Source organism: Tyto alba, unplaced genomic scaffold, assembly GCF_018691265.1.
Source record: "Tyto alba isolate M040663 unplaced genomic scaffold, T.alba_DEE_v4.0 Super-Scaffold_1000006, whole genome shotgun sequence".
In the NCBI taxonomy this organism is placed as follows: Eukaryota; Metazoa; Chordata; class Aves; order Strigiformes; family Tytonidae; genus Tyto; species Tyto alba.
Window position 1 is genome coordinate 25,509,825 of NW_024881272.1, and position 23,057 is coordinate 25,532,881.

Genomic DNA, 23,057 nt, shown 5'->3' on the forward strand with positions numbered 1-23,057 from the left:
AGCCCGCCCCGGCGCGTTTCCCGCCTCCCGCGCGGCGCGCGCGGAGCCGTTACCGCTCCCCTTCCCCCGTGAGGCGATGGTGAGTGCGGGGGGGGCGCTGCGGGGTCCCCTCGGCCCCGCCGTCCCCTTAGTGTGTGTGTTGTGCCCCTCTTCCAGAGGAGGAGCCTGGCCCCTAGCCAGCTGGCCAAGAGGAAGACCGGCGACGAGGAAGAGGAGGACCGGCACCCCCCGACGGTGAGCGGGCGGAGGCAACACCCGCGCCCCTCGGCGTCGAGGCCGGTTTCGCTTGGAGGGGGGGCTCGGCCCTGTGTGGCGCCTGTAGCGTTTTGCGGGCCCGGGTCAGTCCCGGGTGCCCGATCGGAGGTTGTTCCCGCCTCCGTCTTCTGGAGATTGAGGATCTGGCCGCGGGTTCATGCTGGTTTCGTCTGTTTGGTCAAAGCGTATGTCTTGGGCGTGTAGTCGGTAGCAAAACTTAGTTGTGTATAGATGATGCTTCGTGGTTATGGGAAAAACTATCTCAGGGAGAGCTTCCAAGTGTTTTGTGAGAGGGCTGGTTGCTAGGAATAGGTAGATGTTTAAGACAGAACAGTGTTATGGTGCTATGCTCTGTGTCACACAGGTCAAAGAGTCTCACCTGGTGCTTTCTGAGTCAAATCCCTTTTTCTGTGCCAGCAGGTGGTTATAACCATGCCTCAGTCTGAAGAGGACTGTGTTAAATCAGGAAACAGATCAATGACTTATTTATCATCGTGCCTTGCTAAGTGTCTGAAATTTTGGTTTCAGTGTGAGGCCTTTCACCTGTGTATCAACAGATGTGGGAACCTCTGGGGACTTTTAATGTGGTTTGTTCCATGCTACTGACCCTTCCTTTTTTTTTTTTTAATTCTGCTTTTTTTGGGTTGGGGAGGCACGAATCTTCGTACAGACTAGCCTGCTCTTACAGATTGGAAGGTGGTAGCTATTTTCGTATTTAGCAGAGTATTTTAGCCCTCATGCGGATTAAACTTTAGGGCATGGTGACCTTCGTGGTGTTGCTGGCTCTGTCCTTTATCAGTAGGGGTGAGTAATGATTGTGTCTGTTCAGAGATACTCAGCTGGCTGGGTGGATTGTCTGTGTGGTTAGGTGCTTACCAAGTGTGACGGCCATGCATCTATCTTCTTGTCTCACCAGCTGCCCCTGAGTTGTTTTGTCTTGATTCTGTTTTTCAGACTCGTAAGAGACAGAAGCCTGTTAGTGAGGCAGAGAGTGGAGAATGTTACAGGTCGCCTTTCCGGAAACCCTTGACTCAGTTGACCAATAGGCCTCACTGCCTGGACAGCAGTCAACATGTAAGTGAGAGTTACTGCTGGCACACCACAGCAGGTGGGTTGCATATGGCGCTTATTCACCAAGGGAGACCAGATGCTTCCACGGACCCATTTAATCAGAGGTGTTATAGAAGTGCCACACATACACAGAGTATTTAGGAGACAGCTTTTGCTAGCTCCAACCATTTAATGTTGAAGGAGGTGTGGTGGCGGTACTTTTTATAATGGAAAGCCTGAATAAGAGATGTCTGTGGGCCCTAGGTGAAGGACATTGCCCAGGGCTGTGGGTAGCTTTCCACACAAATGGCTCAAGTGCTGTCTGCCTAGTTCTCTCTGGGCTTCCACTGCTGGAGACCAGGTGCTGGGCTGGCTGGATGCTTGCTGATCTGGCATGGATGTTCCTACAATGGTAACTTAGCTCCTTTACAGGAAATAAATGCTATTGCTTCCCCTACCCTGGCAATTCAAACAAGTGAATAATGCCAGTGGATTTGGGAAGATGGAAGTTATGAAAAGTCAGTTTCACACAATAGAAAACCCAAAGGAAAACAGTTTTGAAAAGGAGAGTTGGTGGGGGGGAATTTTGCTGGTTTGTTACTTTCTTCCTTTTGGATATTGTTGAAAGTAGTTGGAGTTGAAGTTTGAATGAATTGAATAGAGAGACTCTCAGCGCTTGGCAGAATTGAGTTCTTAAAAAAAAGTCCTGGGCTTACCTTCTTGAGCAGTCTCTGATTTCAGACTTCTTAAGTATGTTTTCTTTCTGGATTTCTAGGAGGCTTTTATCCGCAGCATTTTGTCCAAACCCTTCAAAGTTCCCATTCCAAATTATAAAGGTAAGATGAGAAGGTTTAAGGATTGTCTTTGTTGACTAACTTGGGTAAAACAGATAATGCTCAGACCTGTCAAATGTATCTGTGGGGATTAGTGTTATTTTTCACACTGATGCATATGTTCCATAAATCCTGACTTAATTTTGAAAGAAAAATGCTGGCACATTCACAAAGTCTTCATATTTCTTACTAGTGTTTCATTTGGATAATTCTACATTTCAGAATTGGATTTTGTATTCTTACTGCTATGTATTTGATGTAGTGCCAGAAGATTGTACAATCAAATTGCAAATACAAAAGCAAGATGAATTACAAGCAACGAAGGTTTACCATCTAAATAATACCCTAATGATACTAACAGACAGAAGGCTGTAGGGGAAAAAGATAGTATGTGCCAGTTTTCTGTCTACTTGGCTTGGTGTGTTGAGCCTCAAGGTGATCTTCAAAGCGAGGCAGTATTGAAGTTCAAAGCCTCAGCTGGTTTGAATCAGTGAAACACAACATCTCAGAAAGAAATGGGCCTGTTCTTGTCCCCTTCTTCCCCTTCACCCTTCAGCTGAAAAATTCAAATGCAGATCAACCACTTTCACTTGCACTTTAGTTATAAAAATATGTCTGTAAGGAGACACTGATATGAAATTACATGCCCCAAAAGAATTTGTCAAAGTTAGCTTGTGGCAAAGCAGTTTTGTCAGGAGACTGAAACAGAACTGTAACACTGGAGGCTGCTTTCTGTGGCTCTTCCTATTTTAACTGGGAGATGCTGTTTCATATGCTCTTTTCTTTGTGTGCATGCACTGTTGCCCCAGCTTGTGATGCACTCTCATTTTGCAAGGAGCTTTAGCAAGCAGTGGGCAAATTGACCCTGCTTTACTCTTTCCCAAGCAAAATCAATCCTGGGAGCACAGTTGTCTGAGTTTTGATGGGAAAAGGGATTTCTGTGCATGTTCTTTTTATGTTCATCTCCATTCCAAAACAGTGACATCAAAATATAATACCAGGAAAAGGGATTCATCCTTGGTTTCTGCTTTTCACAAAAATTAGCTCCAAGGCCAAACGTGTACTATTGCTCAGCAGAGAGAAAATAATGCCCTAGAGTAGGTATGGCAGTATGGTGTTAACTATGGTACTGTAAAACTTCATCACTGTTAAAGATCACTTCCTAACTTTACATAAAAGAGACAACTCTGGCTAAGTCTGGGTTAGGTGATCCAAAAAGAGGATTTGACCCAGTATGTCCTATCTATGTGGGAATGCATTTATTGAGCTGCTGAGGCGTACATTCTGGACTCCTGCTTGCCTTTCAAAAAACTAGAACCACCACCTTTTGGTACTAGGAGTAGCTCTGATGCCCAGAGATAGCTGAGGGGAGACATTGTGCCTGTTTATGGTTGGATGCCAGTGGCATGGGTCTGGGATGAAGCTGTCAGTCACCTTGCAAGACAGCTCATACTGTTGTGTGCCAGCATATGTGGCATCTGGTGCACCCAATGTGGTGGGCAGTGCCAATGTTCCATATTTGCCTCTGCTCCTTGGTTGTATTCTTTCCTGCCACAGAGCTACCTGCTGTGTGCTGGTAGAATGCTGCCAAACAACCACCCTGCGTGGGTTTGCAGGCACCAGTTGTGCTTGCATTTCCACACCAACACCCGATTAATTCACTGTTCCAAAATGTAATCAGACTCTTCTGCAAGCCTCTGTTTTCTTCCAGGAAGAAGCTGTTCTTTGAGTTGTGCCTTTGTTTGCTTTCAGGGCCACTGGGCTTGCGTGCACTGGGTATCAAACGGGCAGGGCTGAAGGGTCCTCTCCATGACCCTTTTGAGGAAGGAGCTCTGGTTCTGTACGAGCCCCCACTGCTGAGTGCCCATGACCAGCTGAAAATAGATAAGTGAGTAATCATCTGGCACAAAAGCTTCAGTTCTGACCTCCTTGTACATGTAGGATTATGTGCTTTCTTCCCAATTGTGTCTGAGCTGGCGTCTGAATGTCAAGAGTTGTGCTTCTGAATTGGTTCAGGTATAGTAATGAAGAAGGAATGGGCCCATGCTGGATTGTTTGTGCTCTTCCATAGGCTGTTTCATCTCCTATTCATCAAAAATTTAAACCTGTTGCAAGGAATGAGCATACACACCTGGAGAAGCTGCTTAGAAAGTCTTATGGCTTAGTTGTTAGCCAGGAAACATCAACATCTAAGGACAAGCAGAGATGACTGACAGTCAAATGTTAGGCTGCCTAATGGTTTTTATTCTGAAGTAGTTCTTTTTGTGCTGCTGTTATAATTTAAAAGGGCTGTCAGATAGATCTTCATGGACAGAGGAGGGTGTTCCTCTCTCCAATACTACAGTTACAAGATTGTTATCGAAACAAGGAACATAATGATGACTTTATAACTGTGTCTGTGAACGACATTCTGCCCTTGTTTTAACCACAGCCAGAATACACGGTTTCACTGATGTTCTGTATTGTAGATCAGGCCCCTGTGACTTCACTCTCAAAACTGAATTAATCCATTTTTCACTTTCTTGTTGGTAGTTGCTTCCCTTAGCCCACTGGGGAGTCCTCAGTATAGCAGTGAGACTTAAAAAAGCCTAAACATATGCTGTGCCGAGTTCATTAATCACACTGTTTTCTTCCCTGACTGCCTCCTGCAGGGACAAAGCACCTGTCCATGTTGTGGTGGATCCGGTCCTCAGCCGTGTTTTACGGCCCCATCAGAGAGAAGTAAGTTTTCGGTCAGGATCTGAGGGTGTGGCTGGAGCACTTGGTGCATTTCAAAAAGCTGCAATTCCTCTGCTGGAATTGTTACCCACCAACTGTGAGGTCTGCATAGACCTCGCGGACTAACAGTCTGTGACAGTCTAACAGACTGTAGTCTGTTGCAGTTGCAAAGTGAAACATTTGTTTTAACCATCCTCTTAGAGGCCTGAATGCTGCAAATACCCTTTGTCTCGTGTTAAGCAAGAGGACATGCTGGGAGTATTACAACAGTCCTGTTTGTCCTTAAAAATATGGATATATACTGCTTTCTTGTGGGTAAGAACTTTGCTGGATCAGAGTCAAGAGAAAACAGAGTCAGAGCACTCCAAGCCTAAACATGATGCTGCCTAATGCACAGGTGTGTTCTCTGTGGGGTTGTTGGCTGACCCGACCTATAGTGAAAACTGGGGAGTTTCTGTGACCATTATGCACTGGTTGCACAGGTCTAGGAAAGCACATTGGCTGACTTTTGTGTCACCAATGTTACCTTTGGAAAAGACCAGATTCTGCAGAGAGGTGGGATCTTGCAGAGTCAGGGCTGAAAGTCCAGCCTTTACTTATCTTGAAAGTCCTTTACTGATCTTGAAGTCTGGAGATGTAGCTCTGCTGAGTGGAACACAGTGTGGAAGATGATAGGATATAGTTGCAATAAATTGTGTTGCAGCCCAATCTTGAATCAGTGTCCTGGTTTCAGCTGGGATAGAGTTAATTTTCTTCCTAGTAGCTGGTATAGTGTTGTGTTCTGGATTTATTATGAGAATAACGTTGATAATACACAGATGCTTTTGTAGCTCAGTAGTGCTTATAAAGTCAAGGATTTTTTAGCTTCTCATGGCCTGTCAGAAAGAAGGCTGGAGAGGCACAAGAAGTTGGGAGGGGACACAGCCAGGACAGCTGACCCAAACTGGCCAAAGGGATATTCCATACCATATGATGTCATGCCCAGTATATAAACTGGGGGGAGTTGGCTGGGAGGGGAGGAGGATTGATGCTCAGGGACTGGCTGAGCATCAGTCAGCAGTTGGTGAGCAGTTGCATTGTACATCACTTTAGGTTTTATTTCAATCTCTTTTTGTTATCTTTCTTTTAATTACAATTATTGTTACTATTGTTATAATTTTATTTTAATTACTAAACCGTTGTTATCTCAATCCACAAGTTTTACTTGGTTCTGATTCTCCTCCCCATCCCACCAGGGAGGAGTGAGTGAGTGGCTGCATGGTGCTTAGTTGCTGGCTGGGCTTAAACCATGACAATTAGGCAGGGCAGACTGTGTTTTGCTGGTCAGCAGAATTAATTGGATCTGCAGTCCCTGAGCCAGGAAAGACTGAAGCTCTTCTTTCTGGTACCTTGCTTCCCAACACGGTGTGGAATAGATTCCTACTTCATTGTGTTTTATTCAGAGGCTACCCTTTGTAAGTGTGAGCTGTCTGTGACTGATGTAGACTTGGAATTCATCAGTGGAGAGTGCTGAAAAACATCTTCTGTTGTAAATATGTGCACCATCACAATATCAAAGCAGTGGGTACTAATCTCCAAATATCTAATGTAGGTATCTGGACAGTTTGAAGTTCAGCACAGGTGCAGTATATTATCATACAAGCCCAGAGGCATCATGGATGGAAGCTGTGATTGCTGATCTTGCAGGCTAAGCAGGTCAAGTTGGCTATGTCCCTGCATGGAAGATACTCAGATGGCTCTGAGAGCATTGTAGACTGCTCCTAACTTGTACTTGTACCTCAGAGTTGGGGGACCCAGTGTAATGCTTGTCTCTGGCTGTTGTATCTGGAGGCACTCTCTTTTGGGGTAAGATACTGCCTGCTGGTGCTTTTGTCAAGTAATGATAGTTATGTTGGTGTCCTAGGCATGTTGTCTGTGTTTTGACAGCTAGATATCTCTGATAAAGCAGTCTCAGTTCTAGTCTGACTAATAAGTCTTTGCCTGCTAAGATTCCTGTGCTGCTTCATTCGGGTGATGCTCCCAGACTGTTGTACAAGTTTGCTCTGTCTTTGTCATGTCTTTTGCCCAGTTGCCGGGAGGTCACCCAACTGGATCCCCAGCCAAATGCACTCTTTTACTCAGTAATGTATTTCATAATTTTTCAACTGGCTTAAATAAACTTCATTAACCTATTGTTAAGGGCCTAAGAAAGAAAGGAAAGGACTTGAAAGTGCAAGTGAAGGTGCTCCATCTTCCAGTCCTAAACAGCAGAGCACGGAGGGGTGAATACGTCCAGGTGTGTTTAGGTTGTGTCCCTCACTCCCTGCTCTGTTGATACAATGCAGAGAGTTTGTACATTCCCAGCACAGTGCCCTGGTTTTCTCTGACTCTATCATCACATGATAGAGGAACATTTTGTAGAGTCTGTGTTTTGTTGTTTTTTTTGTTTTGTTGTTGTTGTTTTTTTTTTTTTCCCCCCTTCCTTTTATCTGTCTTGGTGATGTGTCAGAGCCTAAGGCAGGGCTGAGCTCTCCTCCTACCATGTGATGTGGGCTATAACCTCAGCCCTGTGCCTTCTCTGAGGCTGAATCTGCTTTGGACCTTGAGTCTTCAGGTGAGTCATTGCACTTTTAGGCAGAAGCAATGAGGGCTGCTGAGGGTATTCTGGGAGTTCATCAGGCAGCAGAAACAATTCTGCTTACTCTATGATTCTGTGTTTTTAAAACTAACCTAATTTGGATGTTGTTAAGGTGATTAACCTCTCTGCAGTGATTGCAGATTAACTGATTGCCTGGGTCTATCTAATGCAACCAAGGATAGAAATTTCTGGGAATCCATGTCAGGAAGCTAGTTATAATTGTACCGTTAAAATGTAGTAAGATTTCACGCCTGTTTTGAGGTACATGTTGGCACCAGTAATGTTGTTCCAAACCAGATGTGGCTGCATTTTAAGTGCGTCTTGGGTGATTTTCCTCTGTCTCATTAGAACACTGCATGTCCCCAGGGATGAGCTACTCAGATTTGCTGTTTGTTTTAGTATCAGTCCTGTGCGTTGCAGCAATGAAGCTGTAATGAAGTTGTCATTCTGCTGATGTCCTCATCCAGCTCTGAGAGAACAATTTTTTGGCAGGGAGTGAAATTCCTCTGGGACTGTGTGACGAGCCGGCGGATCCCTGGGAGTCATGGCTGTATCATGGCAGATGAAATGGGGCTGGGCAAAACCCTGCAGTGTATCACACTCATGTGGACGCTTCTCCGGCAAAGTCCGGACTGCAAGCCTGAAATCGAGAAAGCCATGGTGGTGTCTCCCTCCAGCCTGGTGAGAAACTGGTACAATGAAGTAGAGAAGTGGCTGGGGGGAAGGATCCAGCCACTGGCCATTGATGGAGGCTCCAAAGAAGAGATTGACCGTAAACTAGGTACAGGAATGTTTGCAAATGGTGTGGTGGGCTGGCTTAGATCAAAATCTTGCTTTGGAAAAAACAGACAGCAGCTGATGTGAACATTTCTGAGCTGTCACTAGAGCTCTGAGGACTGTTGAAAGTCTCTCCACTAACATGTTTAGATCAGGCCCTTGCATGTTTGGTAATAGTTGATCTTTTGGAATAATCCAAGTTCAGTCATGTGCTTAACTTAGGGCAGTCCCAATTCCTCTTTGCTCCAGCAAGAAGCCAGGAGAAGGAGTGGGCAGAGGTGGGAGGGGGATGGAAATGGGGATGGTTGTGGGGAAAGGAGCGTGGGTATATATGTGGGTGGAAGGGATGCTACAGAGTAATTCATACAGACAGGTTTTCCTAGATTTTTAAGGCAAAAGTTTTGACTACAGAGTTTGGACCCTTTTCTATTAGTTTTCGTCATTCCTCTTTATTCCTTTTCTCCCTTTCCATCTGCAGTTGGTTTTATGAACCAGCGTGGCCTGCGAGTGCCTTCACCCATCCTGATCATCTCCTACGAGACCTTCCGACTCCATGCTGAGGCATTACAGAAGGGCAGTGTTGGGCTGGTCATATGTGATGAGGTACAGAGGAATCTTTAAGGAGAATCTGTTCCTGATATTTTCTTGAGATCTGGGCAAAGCTAGCTCTTCTTTCTTAAAACGGGGGAGTGTAGCATGAAACAGGGTTTAATTGTGGACATCACCCATTCTGGTGTTTGAGAGGCTCTGGGTAACCAGCTCATCCATAATGGGTGAGCCTGAACAAGAGAGGATGTTTTCAGGAGCTGAGATATGAAGAAAATCCAGATGGTGGTAACTGTGGCCAGTTTGTAGGTCCCTGGCAGGGTGGAGTCATGTACTAGGGCCTTCTCAGCATGAAATACATAGTAGAAAGGAGGTCCACTGCCAGTCTCTGACTCTGAAAGAGGCCTTACTCTGATGGGATGGCAGTACCCTGGCTCGCTGATCTGGTTTTCATTTTTTTCTGTTTGTCTTTGCTGAAGTCAGAAGTACTTTCTGTTTGGCCTGGCTTCATGCTCTACTCAGTAATTTTTAACTTGACTCTGTTTTGAGCAAGAGGTTGGACTGGAGACCCTGAGATCTCTCCCAACATAAATGATTCTGTGATTCAGCATGCTTTTGTGTGTTGTAGTGTTGGCTGCTGTCAGCCACTTTATGTGGCTATCTTAATCTGTGCTTGTGGGGGAGTTTGAAGGGCACGCCCATGGCAGGACCCTCTTCCCCTCTCTGTAGTCTTCTGCTCAGGGCAGAGGTAGGAGAGCTGGGTGAGGTGTTCCTTCATATGCTACTTGTTCAAAAGGAGGTAGACGTGGCTTGACTCCATGTTTGCTGACTGCTGGATCAACTTTGTCAAGACTATGTTGCCAAGCTCTGCTTTCACAAGGCTGAAATGCAGTTGTTTTTTCATTTATTGTTCTCTATTTGTGATTATAGGTATTGAGAGCCAGAGATTCTCTGAAGGACAAAGTAAAACAAGTGCCCTCTGCCTCCCTGAAATGATCAAGCCAGTGTCCTCGCTGCCAGATAGACAGGATTTGTTATGTAGTGGTGCCACCCAGTGGTTTGGTTTTGTATTTGCTAGAACAGTGCTGAGAGGAGCTTAAAAAGAACGATCATCCTCACAAGTGTAACACCCACACCTCTTAGTGCCCCTGGGATGGGGCCAGCAGCTAGAGATGCTGGCAGTGCAGGTCCTTGGCTTTGTAGCTTCTGTATGCTTCAAGTAAATACTCACCTCTCTGCAGTGATCTGGTACTTGTAAAAAGCGTCTCATCACTTAACACTTTGTCCTGCAGCATAGCACTTGGATGCTAATAAAGCTGCTTTTCCTAGGCATGGGAAATGGGGCCTGTATTCAGATTACACCTGTAAGCAGTGCAGAACCTCTGTTAGTGTGCAAAGGCCTGGATATAGGTGGTCTGAATGGCTTGTGTTCTTGACCTTGGGTGATAAAATGTTACTGGTCCAGAGTTCAGTGCCTGGTGTTGGTATCTGAAAACATCCCCATATGTGAACAGGAAACAGGTCTTTTAGTTAGACCATGTGGTGGTTGTTATTTTCACAGTAGACTCTATGGCCTGGGTGTGACTCAGATGTTCATGGTCTGGGAAGCTTGTAATGTCATGTTTCCTCATGTAATGGCTTTAGGTTTCCCACTAGATTCTTGGTTTTGAAAGAAGTCTGTCACAGCAGTTGAATATACCTACAACATTTAGTCCACTACCGGGAATGGGAAAAATGGTGAGATGCCTTTTGGGAGCGTACAGCATGTCAGTGTTGATGAGGATCTCTAAGCTCCTTCCTATCAGGGCAACTGGATTTATCAGTTTCATTCATTTTTTTCTTTTTTTCAAAGGGCCATAGACTGAAGAACTCTGAAAACCAAACATACCAGGCTCTCAACAGCTTAAATACACCTCGACGAGTCCTTATCTCAGGCACCCCCATTCAGAATGACCTGCTTGAATATTTCAGCCTGGTGCACTTTGTCAATTCAGGCATTCTAGGTAAGACATGAATGTGTGAGAGACATAAGGGAGAGGGAAGTTGCTGGCAAGGTCTCCCCTAGCTACAAGTCTGGTGAAATCAGCAAGACATTAGTGAGAGGAAAGGTCAGATACAGGTTGGAGACTTATTCTCCTTAAGTTTGTATCCAGAAAGTCTAGATCAGGTTCCCCTGTTTCAGAAGCTATAAATCATCAGAGCTCTGTTTCAAGAAGATGGTAACTTAAAGTGTGCCAGTCTCTAACAGGTGTTTTGGAAGGGGAATTAATTATTAAGGTAAAATGAATATATGACCCTGAGTAGTACTGCCTGGCTATTCTTGTGTAGCTATGCTGGTCAGCCAAAATCTCCACCTAGTTTAGGAGTTTCTCTGATAATAAGCTCTTGGAGATACCGCAGGAGTTGCTAGGCAGGAGAAGCCAACTCGTAATGGTACTTCCCACAACACTCCTAAGCTGTAGTAAATTCAGAAATCTAAGCCAGGAGTGATGTCTTTGTAGGAGAGGGTCTGCAGAAAGGAGGGTTTGACATGACATGCTCTCTGTGTTGAGTACAGAGGCAGCCTGCGAGACAGCTTTTCCCTGCTCTCTCTTGTATCCATCAGGCACAGGAGGCTGAAGTGACTGGGGCGGAATGAGGTACCTTGTGGCAGAGTTAGGCAACAAAGCCTGAATTTCTGGCAGTCTGCCATCCCACTTTCAGATAAGCTGAGGGTGATGTCTAGCATTTGTGGCTAAGAATGCTGCTGTTTTTAGGGCAAAGGAGGCCTGTGAATTATGGGGTTAACTTCATCTGAGATAGAAGAGAGTCTGGAGGAGAGATACTGATTAGTGTGAGTTTTTAGGATCAAACACCTACAATTGTTGGTAGCAGACTAAAGAATTCTGTCTCAGACTCCTATGTTCTGCTTATATCTGCAAGCTCTGTTTTCAATTTAAAAGCAAAGTAGTCTTTGCATTCTCTCCTGTGTCACTGGGTTAGGAGCAGGTCTGCTGCTTTCCAGTGTGAAGCAGCTTGGCTTTGTCAAGAGAGGTCATTTTTTCTGTCAAGGAATGATAATAAACCAATCTGTAAATCATTTCCTTGTTGCTGTAACTTGTCACACATATTTGTCTCAGATTGTTTGGCATCCAGTTCAAGAGGCTTCTCATTAATTCTAGTGCATGCACAACTAGTTAAACACCATTCATCACAGTCTTAAAAGCAGCATTTGGGCCATATCTTTTTCTGTTCAGCTGTTCTGCCCCCAGGATTTCTCAAGGAAAGGATGGGATTGTAGGTGTTCTACATCTGCCTTTTTCATGTTTCAATTTTGGGTAGTTAGTACAGGGAGCTGATGTGATTTCCCCTGCCCCACCTTGACCTGTACTTTGGTCAAGACTAGTCTGCCTATACTTCCAGCTCATTCTCTCTGGGATGAGGTTAATACTGTAACTACTTCCAGCAAAGCTGCATGAACGTAGTAGTCATTTTTCCCTCTTTCAGCCTGTGACCAGTAATAAGCAGCTGATTACAGATAATTGTGGAACAGGCAATGCCTGTGCTGCTGTTTGCAAGGACAAAATCTGTGAGTAAAAGTATAGCTGGAATGTAAGCAAAAACTACATGCCTGACTGGACTTGGGTTTAACTAAAATTGTATCACCTTTGGCAGTGCATTGTTGTTGGAGTACAAAATTACTTTCAGTTGTACAGATTTGCCTGCATTGTTTGAATCTTTCCTGGCTAGGAAGGAAAACAAATCATACTAATGAAGTGGGAGTTTGTTTTATCTGCTGGGCCCCATGCTTGTGGTGTGATAACTGGGGCTGCGGGGTACTGATCAAAGGTTATTTGGTAATAGTTGTCACCTTTTCACTTCTGTTTTGTACAGGAACTGCACAGGAATTTAAAAGACACTTTGAAATTCCCATTTTAAAAGGCAGAGATGCAGATGCAAGTGAAGCTGAGCGACACAAAGGAGAAGAAAGACTTAAAGAGCTGATCAGCATTGTGAACAGGTGAACTTCATTCCTCTTCTCTTTGCAGAGCTTTTGCGTAAGCCCTTGGTGAACACTGGTATCTTTCCAAATTACAGTTGTAGCTGTAATGAATTCTCTTGCCAGTTACATCTATTCAGTGAGTGATTGTGCAAGTATTTATTGCCTAAGAAATCTACATAGCATGTAGCTTTAGTCTGAAAAATAGCATATTGACATGGCACAGTTAGCAGCAGTCACCCCCAAGCAAACGTACTCAGATACTGAATTATGACTTGACTCTTATGTTTCAGTTTTCTCCTGGGATCTGAACAGTCAGGCAGCATCCTTTTATTTGTGTTAACACAACTACAGTGGAGACTGGGTCAGACTTGAGATCTGTCCAGCCCAGATGTTGAGTGGCAGACAGAGTATAAGGAATGTTGCTCAGTTCTGCTGTTGATTGCCCAAGTCATAAGAGTCCAGTTCACTTTCATAGCTGTGTTGGGTCTGTAGGGCTAATGGGATTAGACTACTCATGTCAGAAATGTGACTTTTGATCCCCAAGAAGCACCTCTGTGATGGAAAATGCTGTCTTATTTCTCTTTGGTTGATTTTTGGTATTATTTGGTTTAAACCTGGCTTCTATTTATGAATACAGCCAGTTTATCTACATCTGCTGGCAATTGTTTGTTTCTCTAAGAACTCTTACTAGAGACTTATTTGAATTCTCATCATTGTTGGTGTCTTCATCTCTTTTTTTTTTTAATCTGAGCTTTTGCAACCATCACAAATACAATCCTGCAGTTCATAGTCATGGTAAACTGAATTTCACAGAGTATAGCCTCTCTATAGAGACAGCCCTGGCCTTGACTTGGGTCAGCTTGAAGCTAGGAGAAAGGAAAGCTTGGGAGGAGAAGAACTTACTCATTCTTGAGATGTATTTATCTCTTTTTATAGTTGATGGAAAAGGGGTGCAAAAGTTTGTTCAGGAGTGCTTGTGCCTGGCTGTGTTGAGGTCTCTGTCCTTTCCTTATTGTGCAACAGTCATGATACACAAATAGGAAAGATGAAGCACCTAAGTACTGACAGATGGATCAGTTCAATTTGGTAGGAATTACAAGTGAGCAGTGTTGCAATGATATGTGGAATCATAGGTGTAAAGCTGAAAGGGCCCTGGAGAAAACATCTAATCCATGTTGCTGTCACAAGGTAGAAGGTGTTAGACCTAAACTGCCCCCTACTTAATCTCCACCCCACACAAGACGTTGCATATTTCCCAGGACACCTTTTCCAAGGCATCACTGACTTCACAGTTAGAAAAAGCTCTTAATGTGTAACATAAACCTTCTTTACCACAGTTTAAGCTTGCTACTTTTCATCCTGTTTATGGGTTTGGAAACTAGATTATTCCTTTATTTAACAGCCTTTGATGGATTTTGGGGCTGTCATATATCCCTGCTGTCTTCTGTGAGTTTTGTAACATTGTATTTTTTATGTTTCCTGGTAGAACTGGGTGTCTGTACCTTTCTTATTCTGGCTGCTTAGTTCAGTACTTTTTCTAGTCCTAAAGTGCAGTAGGACTGCTTCATGGGGCATTTCTAGAGCTCTAAAGGATATGCCCTTTGCTGAAGTCTTGTGCCAGACAGTGAACCCCTCTTGGCTGAGGATCACTACTAAATTACTCCATGGGGAGATGCCTGCTTGTACTTTGGGTTATGTCCATGATGTATGGTGGTTAAATCCTGTCCTTGTTAAATTAAATCCTGGTCCATGACACTGGTCTGTTGTAGCTCAAGTTGAGAATACTGTTGGTAGTCTGAGGAAGAGCTGAGTTTCTCTTGTAAGGCTGTTAAGTGGAATCATGCCTCATCCCTCCAAATCTCGTGAACCAATTTTGGAAGCCTCACGAAGACAGTGGGTTATATTGGGCTCTGTAGCATGGGCAGATGGAGCACTCTTAGCATGGTTTAGTGTGGATGGTGGGTGTCTGGCCTTTACCATGTGTTGGACTGTCACGGACTTTTGGAGATGAGATAGCAAAGGGACTTTGTGTTGATCTTTTGATGAATAATAGTGATAAAACAGGGATTTGATGTCACCTAAGCATCTAATCTTAATTTTGCTCCCTGCAGGTGTTTAATCCGAAGAACTTCAGACATCCTGTCCAAATACCTCCCAGTGAAGATTGAGCAGGTGGTCTGCTGCAGGTATCAGAAAGCATGTAGTCTGCCTAGGAAATGGGAGTAGCAAAAGGAAGGACTAAAAAGTTGCAAAAAACCGTTCAATGCTTGTGGAAATGGCTCTCCTCTAGGAATAAGATTGTAGCCATTGGCAATATGTTGCTTTTCTGCCTGAATCAGGGATGGACAACCCACAACTGGTGGTTCTGCCAGCCAGCTGGTGTGCTCTGGGCAGCTGTGTACAGCAGAGCCCTGGGCTATGCAGAGTATCTGCAAACCTCTCTTCCAGCTCTGGGCTGGAATATCAGTGCTGTACCATCAGCCTTGGAGGCAGTTCTAGGCTGTCTGTGTTACAGCTAAAATAAATCAAGCTAAAAGGAACCCACTGTGTAGATGGAAGAGGAAGGATGGGGTTGGTTTGGATCCAGGCTGAGACTGCAGACCTCTTGTTCTGTTTCAGATTGACACCTCTGCAGGCTGAGCTGTACAAGAACTTCCTGAAGCAAGCCAAGCCAGTGGAGGAGCTGAAGGAAGGCAAAATCAGTGTGTCATCTCTCTCTTCCATCACTTCCTTGAAGAAGCTCTGCAATCGTGAGTTGTTCCACTCTTGCAATGGGTTTGATTTTTGCATTGTTGATGGGGTGTTTTTGAGTCTCCCTTGTGCACTCCACAGTCTGAGCTCTATTTGTTCTCCAGACCCTGCTCTTATCCATGATAAGTGCGTGGAAGAGGAAGAAGGTTTTATGGGAGCCCTGGACTTGTTCCCTGCTGGCTATAACACCAAATCTGTGGAGCCCCAGCTTTCAGGTACTGTGGAACTCAACAGCCCAAGTGTGCTGTCTAACACAGGCCACCATGAGACTATATTTAGCATCTTATCAGGTGCCCTTCCAAGCTCTGGGATTTGGGAACTTCTGCTCTAGCTTTCTTTCTTTCCTTTTTATCCAGGAAAGATGCTGGTTTTGGACTACATCCTTGCTGTTACAAAAAGCACCAGTAACGACAAGGTAGTTTTAGTGTCTAACTACACTCAGACACTGGACCTATTTGAAAAGCTCTGCAGGAACAGAAGGTTTGTCTTTGGGCTTCATTTGTTTAATCCTGCAAGACTGTACTTGCAGCTTACACTGTAAAGGAAACTGGCTATTTTTAAAGTTTCTATCAGCAGGAACTTGATCTGTCTTTTACCTCAGATGTTCCTGAATTGGAACTAATGTGGCTTGTGCTTTGCAAAAGCTCCTAAAGCCCAGGCCCTTGTTACAAGGTTGTTTGTGAAAGATTTTTCTCTTTCAGGTAGGATGCTCTGAAGGTCTCAGTAGTCTGATTGTAGTAAATGCTGTATATTCTAGGTATTTATATGTCCGGCTAGATGGCACCATGTCCATTAAAAAGAGAGCAAAGATTGTGGAGCGATTCAACAGCCCCTCGGTACGTAGAACCTGCCAGATGTGAGCAGCTCTCCTGCCAGTTTTGAATGCTGTGAGTAAAAGTATGGCTGCAACTGTAGTTTAATCCAAGCTTGCCTTTTTCCACAGAGCCCTGAGTTTATCTTCATGTTAAGCAGCAAAGCAGGTGGCTGCGGTTTGAATTTGATCGGGGCTAACAGACTGGTTATGTTCGACCCAGACTGGAACCCAGCTAATGATGAGCAGGCCATGGCTCGTGTGTGGCGGGATGGCCAGAAGAAGACATGCTACATCTATCGACTGCTTTCAGTGAGTCTTACTCCTCTCACCTCCTCAACATGGAGTTCTTGGTGCCAGCCCAGATGGCAGCTGCTGTGATTAAGATCAGAAGGGGAAGAACTTTTTTGTGGTGGTGACCAGAATTGACTGGAGCTTAATTGTTTCCTACCCTTAGATGTGTTGCTGTGGAAAACCATGAAGGTTCATTCTGGAGGGTTGTTGCTGCAGGACTTGGTTTCTAATGGTGACTGGCTTTTGAGAAATAGGAACAACTGTGGCTTTCCAGATAAGATGCTCCTCTGAAGTCATTTAGCCAGCTGACTACCTTAATTTCTTGGGGTGTCTGATGCCAAAGTTGCTGGTTTGCAGTCTGGCTGCAGTCCGGTTTGTTTGGGTGTATGTGTACTTAATAAACAGCAAGTACATTACTGGAATTGCAGCGGCTTTTGGAATGGGGCTGCCAGTTAGCAGCTGAGGTAGCTGGACTGTAAAGGAAAAGCAGGAAGATTAGTATTTTCAGGCTACTGTAACACTTTGTCCCCTCTCTGCCCTTGTTCACCTTCACCTCTCATTAGTTCAGACTGTGGGGTTTGGCTTTGGTCTGGGTTTTTTGTTGTTTTTTTGTTGTTTATAAGCTTGTGTTCCATGATCAATTATTATTTTACTTTGACAAAACATTCTTTGCTCATGTCTTCCTTATGGTGTTCTTTTTCGCTGACCTGGCTGCACCTGGAAGCAGGGAGCTCTTTTGCTTTTAGAACTAGCAAACCGATCTGCAAATCATGACTAGTCACCCCTCTCCTTTGTATTGTATCTGTCTGCAAAACAGACATTTTGCTCCTAGGTTTTTGCCTTAAAAATGTAGCATACTGGGCTTTCTGCACATCTGTTCTAGAAGTAGTCCTCTCCCTCCAGACAGCGGGTGTGTTTGATCTGTGTGTGGGTGAACCAGTAAATACTGCTGACACTTGTGTCACCCTGGGCTATCCCTTGTTGCTGTTTTTTGGGGGAGCTTGTGTGTGTGTGCTTGTGTTTTGTTTGTTTGTTTGTTTTTTTTTTGTCAGGGAGTGGGTGTAGCTGCTCAGCTCCTTTCCCTTCCTTCCTGTCAGCACAGTCTGCTGTGGTGTGTGAGCTCCTGCCACAAGTGGCAGCTCCACCTCTTCCTCATCCATATCTCGGTTGGATCCATTCCTGTAGCCACGGTGAAAGACAAGAGAAGCAGAGTTGGGTTTGATTGGCAACCAAATAGGACATGGTTGGAGTGCAGCTAGTAAAACTTGCCTGTCATCTGTACTAGTCTGGCAAGGCACTAAATGGTCCTGACAGCTTACTGCCATTTGATCTGTGACACTTTCCCAATGTGGTGCTCCTTTAACAGCAATGTCTCAACTGTGTTTCATCTCTGACTCTCTCTCCTGCAGACAGGGACCATAGAGGAGAAGATATTCCAACGCCAGACCCACAAGAAGGCCCTCAGCAGCTGCGTGGTGGATGAAGAGCAAGATGTAGAAAGGCACTTCTCACTTGGGGAGCTGAAGGAGCTTTTCACATTGAATGAGACCACCACTAGTGACACCCATGACAAGTGAGTGTACTGAATGACTAATAGAGGGGGTCAGCAAAAAAAAAAAACCCTACCAGTTTGGTCTACTGGTTCAGAGGTTCCTCAGGCAGCAGGGGGAAGCTCAGAGAGAGAGGGCCTCGAGCGTCTCTGCTTCTGAAACTGTTAACCACCTGGAGATGAGCACTTCCTTGCTGTCTTCCCTTTTTGTTGTCTAAGAAAAGCAGTGCTGGCTGGACAAGTGAGCAACCTGCAACTTGCTGCTGTCTGTGTTTGGAGGCTGTGAAATACTGCAGCTACTGAAAAGGGAGAGATGGATCAGAGCTGTTCAAATTGGTGGAGCCCGACTTGGTCCTTCCTTGCTGCTGTCCTGGTGGTTTGATCTTCAAGTGCTGAGCTGCTTCCACTGTCAGGGCTACTCCATCTGCTAAGAATTCATGAGGGCAACCCAAGTGCTGTTCTGGGGACTAAAAGAATCTTGTCCATTGTCTGCCCTTCTCCCCCACCCCTGAGACCTGTGGTATTGTAGCCACCAGAAAGAGGACAGGGAGGGCATGAAAATGCTTCAGTGTGAAAGTTAAGACTCTTAGTTCAGGCAAGAAGTGAAGAGGATTAGTTTTAAGGTGACGCAAAGCTTAGCTCTGTGTAGGTATCTTGTCTGCATGGCAACAAGCTTTGCTGTCAGGGCTGCTGCTGCTCTTTGTCTCCTGACATGGCAGCTCAGTAAGGCATCTCCAGAACAGCCTGAGCACAACCCGGTGGCTGTGGTGGGAGCCAGGGTGGAGCGGGTTGGAGCACAGTGTGCTCTCTCGAACTCGGGAAGCCCAACACAGTGCTTAGTTGTCAGCAGTTGGGAACGTTCACTTGAGATCTGCTCTAAGCAACATCCCTCACCTTTCAGGGGAAACTCCTGAACTTCCTCTGGGTCCTGCAGGACCGTGGCTAAACATGGAGGGGGAGTGCCATTAGAAACAATCACAGGGTTTCCAAAATACGGGAGTCATTTCTTATCTGTCACACATGCAAGAAGGTGGTTATGCATTTAAATGTAACGTGGTAGTAATTAATCCTGTCTGAAAATCCAGCTGCCACTGTTGCAGGTGAGGGGGAGTTAATCCAAATGTTACTACGTTTTTTAAACAACCCTTACACTAAAGTAGTGGAGGAACCTTGCACTGACCTTGTGCTGGCTCTCTTCCAGGATCAAGTGTCATCGCTGTGTGAACGGCCACCAGGTACGGCCCCCTCCTGAAGGGTCTGACTGTACCTCTGACCTCTCCCAGTGGAACCACTGTGCCGATAAGCGGGGGCTGCAGGACTCCGTGCTGAAGGCTGCATGGGATGCTGCTGTCACCTTCACCTTTCACCATCACTCCCATGAGGAGCAGCGAGGGATTCCCTAACAGGTTACTGTCCCCTGTGGGGGCAAGGACAGGCTGCTGTGGCAGTACACCCCACTTGAATCCCTTTTAAGGAAAGGGGCAGTGGGTAGCCGTACATGCTGGACCGTTGCGTGGCTGTGGAATAACAGAACAGTGTGGTTTCCAAGAGGCTGGAAGGCCCTTAGCATTAGTCAGTCAACTGCAACAGCAAGGAGTGCGTGGCTTTTTCTTTGCTGTTATATTGTGTGTCTGAAAAACAGCCCTTTGGGAACTGGGAAAAACTGGACCTTGTGCCCTTGATCAGATATTGCACTGGCTCTCATGCTGTTGGAGTCTGTGCCTTCTACTCAGCCAAGTTTTGTCCTCAGGTTTAAGTTAAGCCTGCAGTTTTAGAGCACTCGATGTGCAGTCATGGTTTTTCTTCCTTGACAGCTCTGGCTTACAGCTGTTGATCAGAAACTTGCAGGGTTCATTTCTGTAGTGAAATGTGAACCTTGATGATTACTTGGGAAGAGGATTTGCATAAGGGAAAAATTTCAGCTTGCATGTTGAATATTTGGCCTGAAAGATCATGCAAGCAGTAGAAAATCAGGCTCTAAGGTAAATCAATTTCTAAAACCACTTGCTTTGTTATGGGCAGGCTCCCCTGATCTAACAGTGTTTTAATTAGATCACATTACAAACCAGTAACAAAATTTACACTTTGGTACATTATGGGTCTTAATTATATTTTTATTACAAAAATGTTACAAAAAAACAAACTATTCAAAACCTCTGTAAAATGACTGCAGACATTGGAGAGGGGCAACATGACTGCACATAAACAGCAGGCTACTTGGTACAGAAGGAATTTAAAATAAGATTTTCCAAATGTAAAAGTTCAAGGCTAGGAATGCTTTTAGGGAAGCTCTTAGCTTGTTTGCTACTCCCTTTAAATGGAGGGAGGAGTTCTTATTTCACAGATCCTAGCGTGGCTGAAGTTGAAAGGGACCTTGAGGGCATACTGTCCAATGCCCCTGCTCAAATGCAAGGCCACCTAGAGCTGATTGCCAAGGGCCACAGCCAGATGGCTTTTGAGTCTCTCCAATGATTAAGATATTTATTGATGAGATGTTGGCTGAAACAGATAAATAAATAACTGCTTGTCTAGACATCTGCAGGAAGTCACAGAAGTTCATGTGATGTGTGTCCCACTTACCATCTTCTCAGTTTGAATACTTTAAGAGTTCAGTTGCCTGGAACTACAGCTGTTGACCCACAGTTTTGCATCACTTCACTGTGGTGCCCCTTCTTCAGATGAACAGAAAAGGGACAAGAACAACTGTACTCTGCTTGAACCAGGGGAAGAAAACACCACCTGTGCTATGAATTAGATCTTATTGGCCAGGGACTGAACTGCTCAGTTCAAGCTGACTGATTTGCTCCTGCATCCATCACATGACACTGATGTAGTCAGCAAAGGCTTGGGAAGAGTCCCACGAGTCATTGACCACGCTGCACACAGCTTTGAGACGCCGAAGTGCTTCTTGAGCTGTTTCAGCATCCTGGTCCAGCCAATTTTGGAAGAGGCGGAGGTGTGTGAATTGAATCTGTCCCCCTCTCTGCTGGATGTGGCCTTCCAGCTTCTTTGTGAACTCTAAGAGCCCATCAGGTTTGATGCAATTTGAGCTTTCCAGGGAAAGAAGGAAAAAAAAAGTCATTAAGAGTCTAGGCTATGATTTGTGCAGTTCAAATAACTGCTCCTTCTAGTAACTGACAGTGCAGGTACTCAGGGATGTTTCAACACAAAGTACAACTTTCTTCAGTAATACAAAACGTGAGTGGTCTGTTTTGATGAAAAAAAAAAAAAAAACTGAAGTACAGCCATAATACAAAGGGCTGTAATCTTTTTAAAACTAAGGTGGTAACCCCTGTAAGTTAAATCCATTATCCTGGCCTCCTTACTACTGATTTAAGTAGACCTAGCTGTGGCCTTAAAATGTTGCTGGACCCAAACTGCTGGTTAAGCAGTGCCAGGAGCGCTCCAGTCTCCTAGCAGCTGTCAATGGCCTGGCCCAAGGGGCCTGGCCCAACCTACAAGTTGACATGCAAGTGATCATTTATCTCTTCCTTCTGAGAAAAGCTGGAGCACATGTGTCAGGTCCTGGTGTTTCTAGGAGGTTAAAAGGTCATTTCCTTTGCATAGATGTGTAAATAAAAATTAAGCTGCATGCTGGACTAATCTTGTGAGAAGCACAGTAACAATCAGGATTCAAGGCTACTGTAGGAGAACCATGGTTAAATTGTCAAGCCTGTGTACTCTCAGCAACCTGAAGCATTAGGATATAAAGAAGGAGGGGAAAAATGATCAAGCAAAAAAGTCATTAGTACTGCAGAAGTGCCACCCTCTGCATGCTTCATGAAGGTTAATGCCTAGCTTACTGGCTGTTCAGGCTCAAGAAGAGAACAGCAGTTCAAGCTGCTTTGAAGACCAAAGATGACGAGAGGAGAATGCAGAGGCCTTCACAGGATCTGACAGGGGAAATTACAAGATACTCTCCTATGGCAGTGGGAACAGAGCTATTCATGCTGATGCCTAAGAATAAATGTATATAGGGATGTTAGTTCTGACCTACAGCCCAGGAAAGGCCTCCAGCTCCCAAGGGAGCAGCAAACCAAAGCCACTTTTAAGATGTAGCTTGACTCATTTATAAAAGGGACAGTGAGATGCCTTAGAGATGCTGGAGGTCCCACTAAGGTTGTATGTGCCCACTGCAGTGTTTCTCTAAACTTTTTTTGGTCAGCTGTTTCCTTGAGGAAGGAAAAAAAAACATGCTCAGGCTTCTGCTTCTGAGCCCAGTTCACCTCTGGCCCCCTTGAAATAAGGAATTCAGTGTGTTTAGAGCAGGGGAATACCTGACATCCAGCTGGCAAAGAGAAGAGGATGAATCTTCAGAGAAAATATCTGCAAGGGCAATCAGCCTGTGATTTCCTAAAAGGGGAGAAATGCAGATGTTAGATGCAAACTGGAAACTGTCTTAAGTATTTAAATGGCCACAGGCTGGGATAATAGTGCAATAAGGAGGCTGTAAGCATGTGCATGCAGCACAAAGGGTTCATCTCTGCACCCTCAGTTTGCCCCCCTCAGTGCCCCAAAGCAAATTCACCCTGCTGAGCAACAGTGTTCAAGACAATGGAAACATTTGCTGATAGGGCAGTTTGTTTCACTAGAAAAATCCTAGTTTTGTTTGAGAAGTCAATATGCAGCTTTTTAAAAACAGCCAATAGCACAGGGTTAAACTCAAAACTCAGAAATTAGATGTATTTCCGGGGATCCTAAGCCTCCCCATTTAATTTTATTAAAAGAACAGAAAACAATATCCTGGATTTACCTGCAGTTCCTTTCTTTGACATTTCTACTTGGCCTGTGATCTAAAAAGCCTACCCTTTCTGTAAATTCAGTTCCAGTTCTTTGACGCAAGGCCTTCCCTTACTTATCCCCATCCCTTCAGT

At 44.9% G+C, this 23,057-nt stretch overlaps 2 protein-coding genes across 5 annotated transcripts in view; one reads left to right on the forward strand and one right to left on the reverse strand.

Moving 5' to 3' along the window:
- Positions 1 to 20,716, forward strand: RAD54L (RAD54 like). 2 transcript variants are annotated; one of them, XM_033000567.2, is made up of 18 exons: positions 1 to 79; positions 157 to 234; positions 1,210 to 1,329; positions 2,081 to 2,141; positions 3,891 to 4,026; positions 4,790 to 4,859; positions 7,966 to 8,254; positions 8,729 to 8,853; positions 10,649 to 10,799; positions 12,670 to 12,796; positions 14,890 to 14,964; positions 15,398 to 15,528; positions 15,634 to 15,744; positions 15,886 to 16,009; positions 16,287 to 16,365; positions 16,473 to 16,652; positions 18,044 to 18,207; positions 19,385 to 20,716. In XM_033000567.2, the coding sequence occupies exons 1-18, from the start codon at positions 77 to 79 to the stop codon at positions 19,584 to 19,586; spliced, it is 2,226 nt and encodes a 741-aa protein (XP_032856458.1). In that variant the 5' UTR covers positions 1 to 76; the 3' UTR covers positions 19,587 to 20,716. The 2 variants fall into 2 exon arrangements, with proteins under 2 accessions (XP_032856458.1, XP_032856459.1); XM_033000568.2 differs by lacking the exons at positions 1 to 79; positions 157 to 234; positions 1,210 to 1,329; ... (1 more) ...; positions 3,891 to 4,026; positions 4,790 to 4,859 and adding an exon at positions 6,278 to 7,449.
- Positions 20,280 to 23,057, reverse strand: part of LRRC41 (leucine rich repeat containing 41) — an 8,859-nt gene continuing 6,081 nt past the window's right edge. For 2 of the 3 annotated variants that reach the window (XM_042803404.1, XM_042803406.1), the window contains exons 8-9: positions 22,461 to 22,536; positions 20,280 to 21,233 (exon numbers count right to left, since the gene is read on the reverse strand). In XM_042803404.1, coding sequence (XP_042659338.1) covers positions 20,999 to 21,233; positions 22,461 to 22,536 — 311 coding nt within the window. In that variant the 3' untranslated portion in view covers positions 20,280 to 20,998. Of the gene's footprint in view, positions 22,537 to 23,057 lie in introns of all 3 variants that reach the window. The other variant, XM_042803411.1, reaches the window with a different exon arrangement.

What these genes read in the sequence shown, in the direction of transcription:
- RAD54L (XM_033000567.2), top strand. An exon ending in TCCCATTCCAAATTATAAAG is followed by an intron (nt 2,142 to 3,890) that starts GTAAGATGAGAA and finishes GTTTGCTTTCAG; the next exon opens with GGCCACTGGGCTTGCGTGCA. An exon ending in GACCAGCTGAAAATAGATAA is followed by an intron (nt 4,027 to 4,789) that starts GTGAGTAATCAT and finishes TGCCTCCTGCAG; the next exon opens with GGACAAAGCACCTGTCCATG.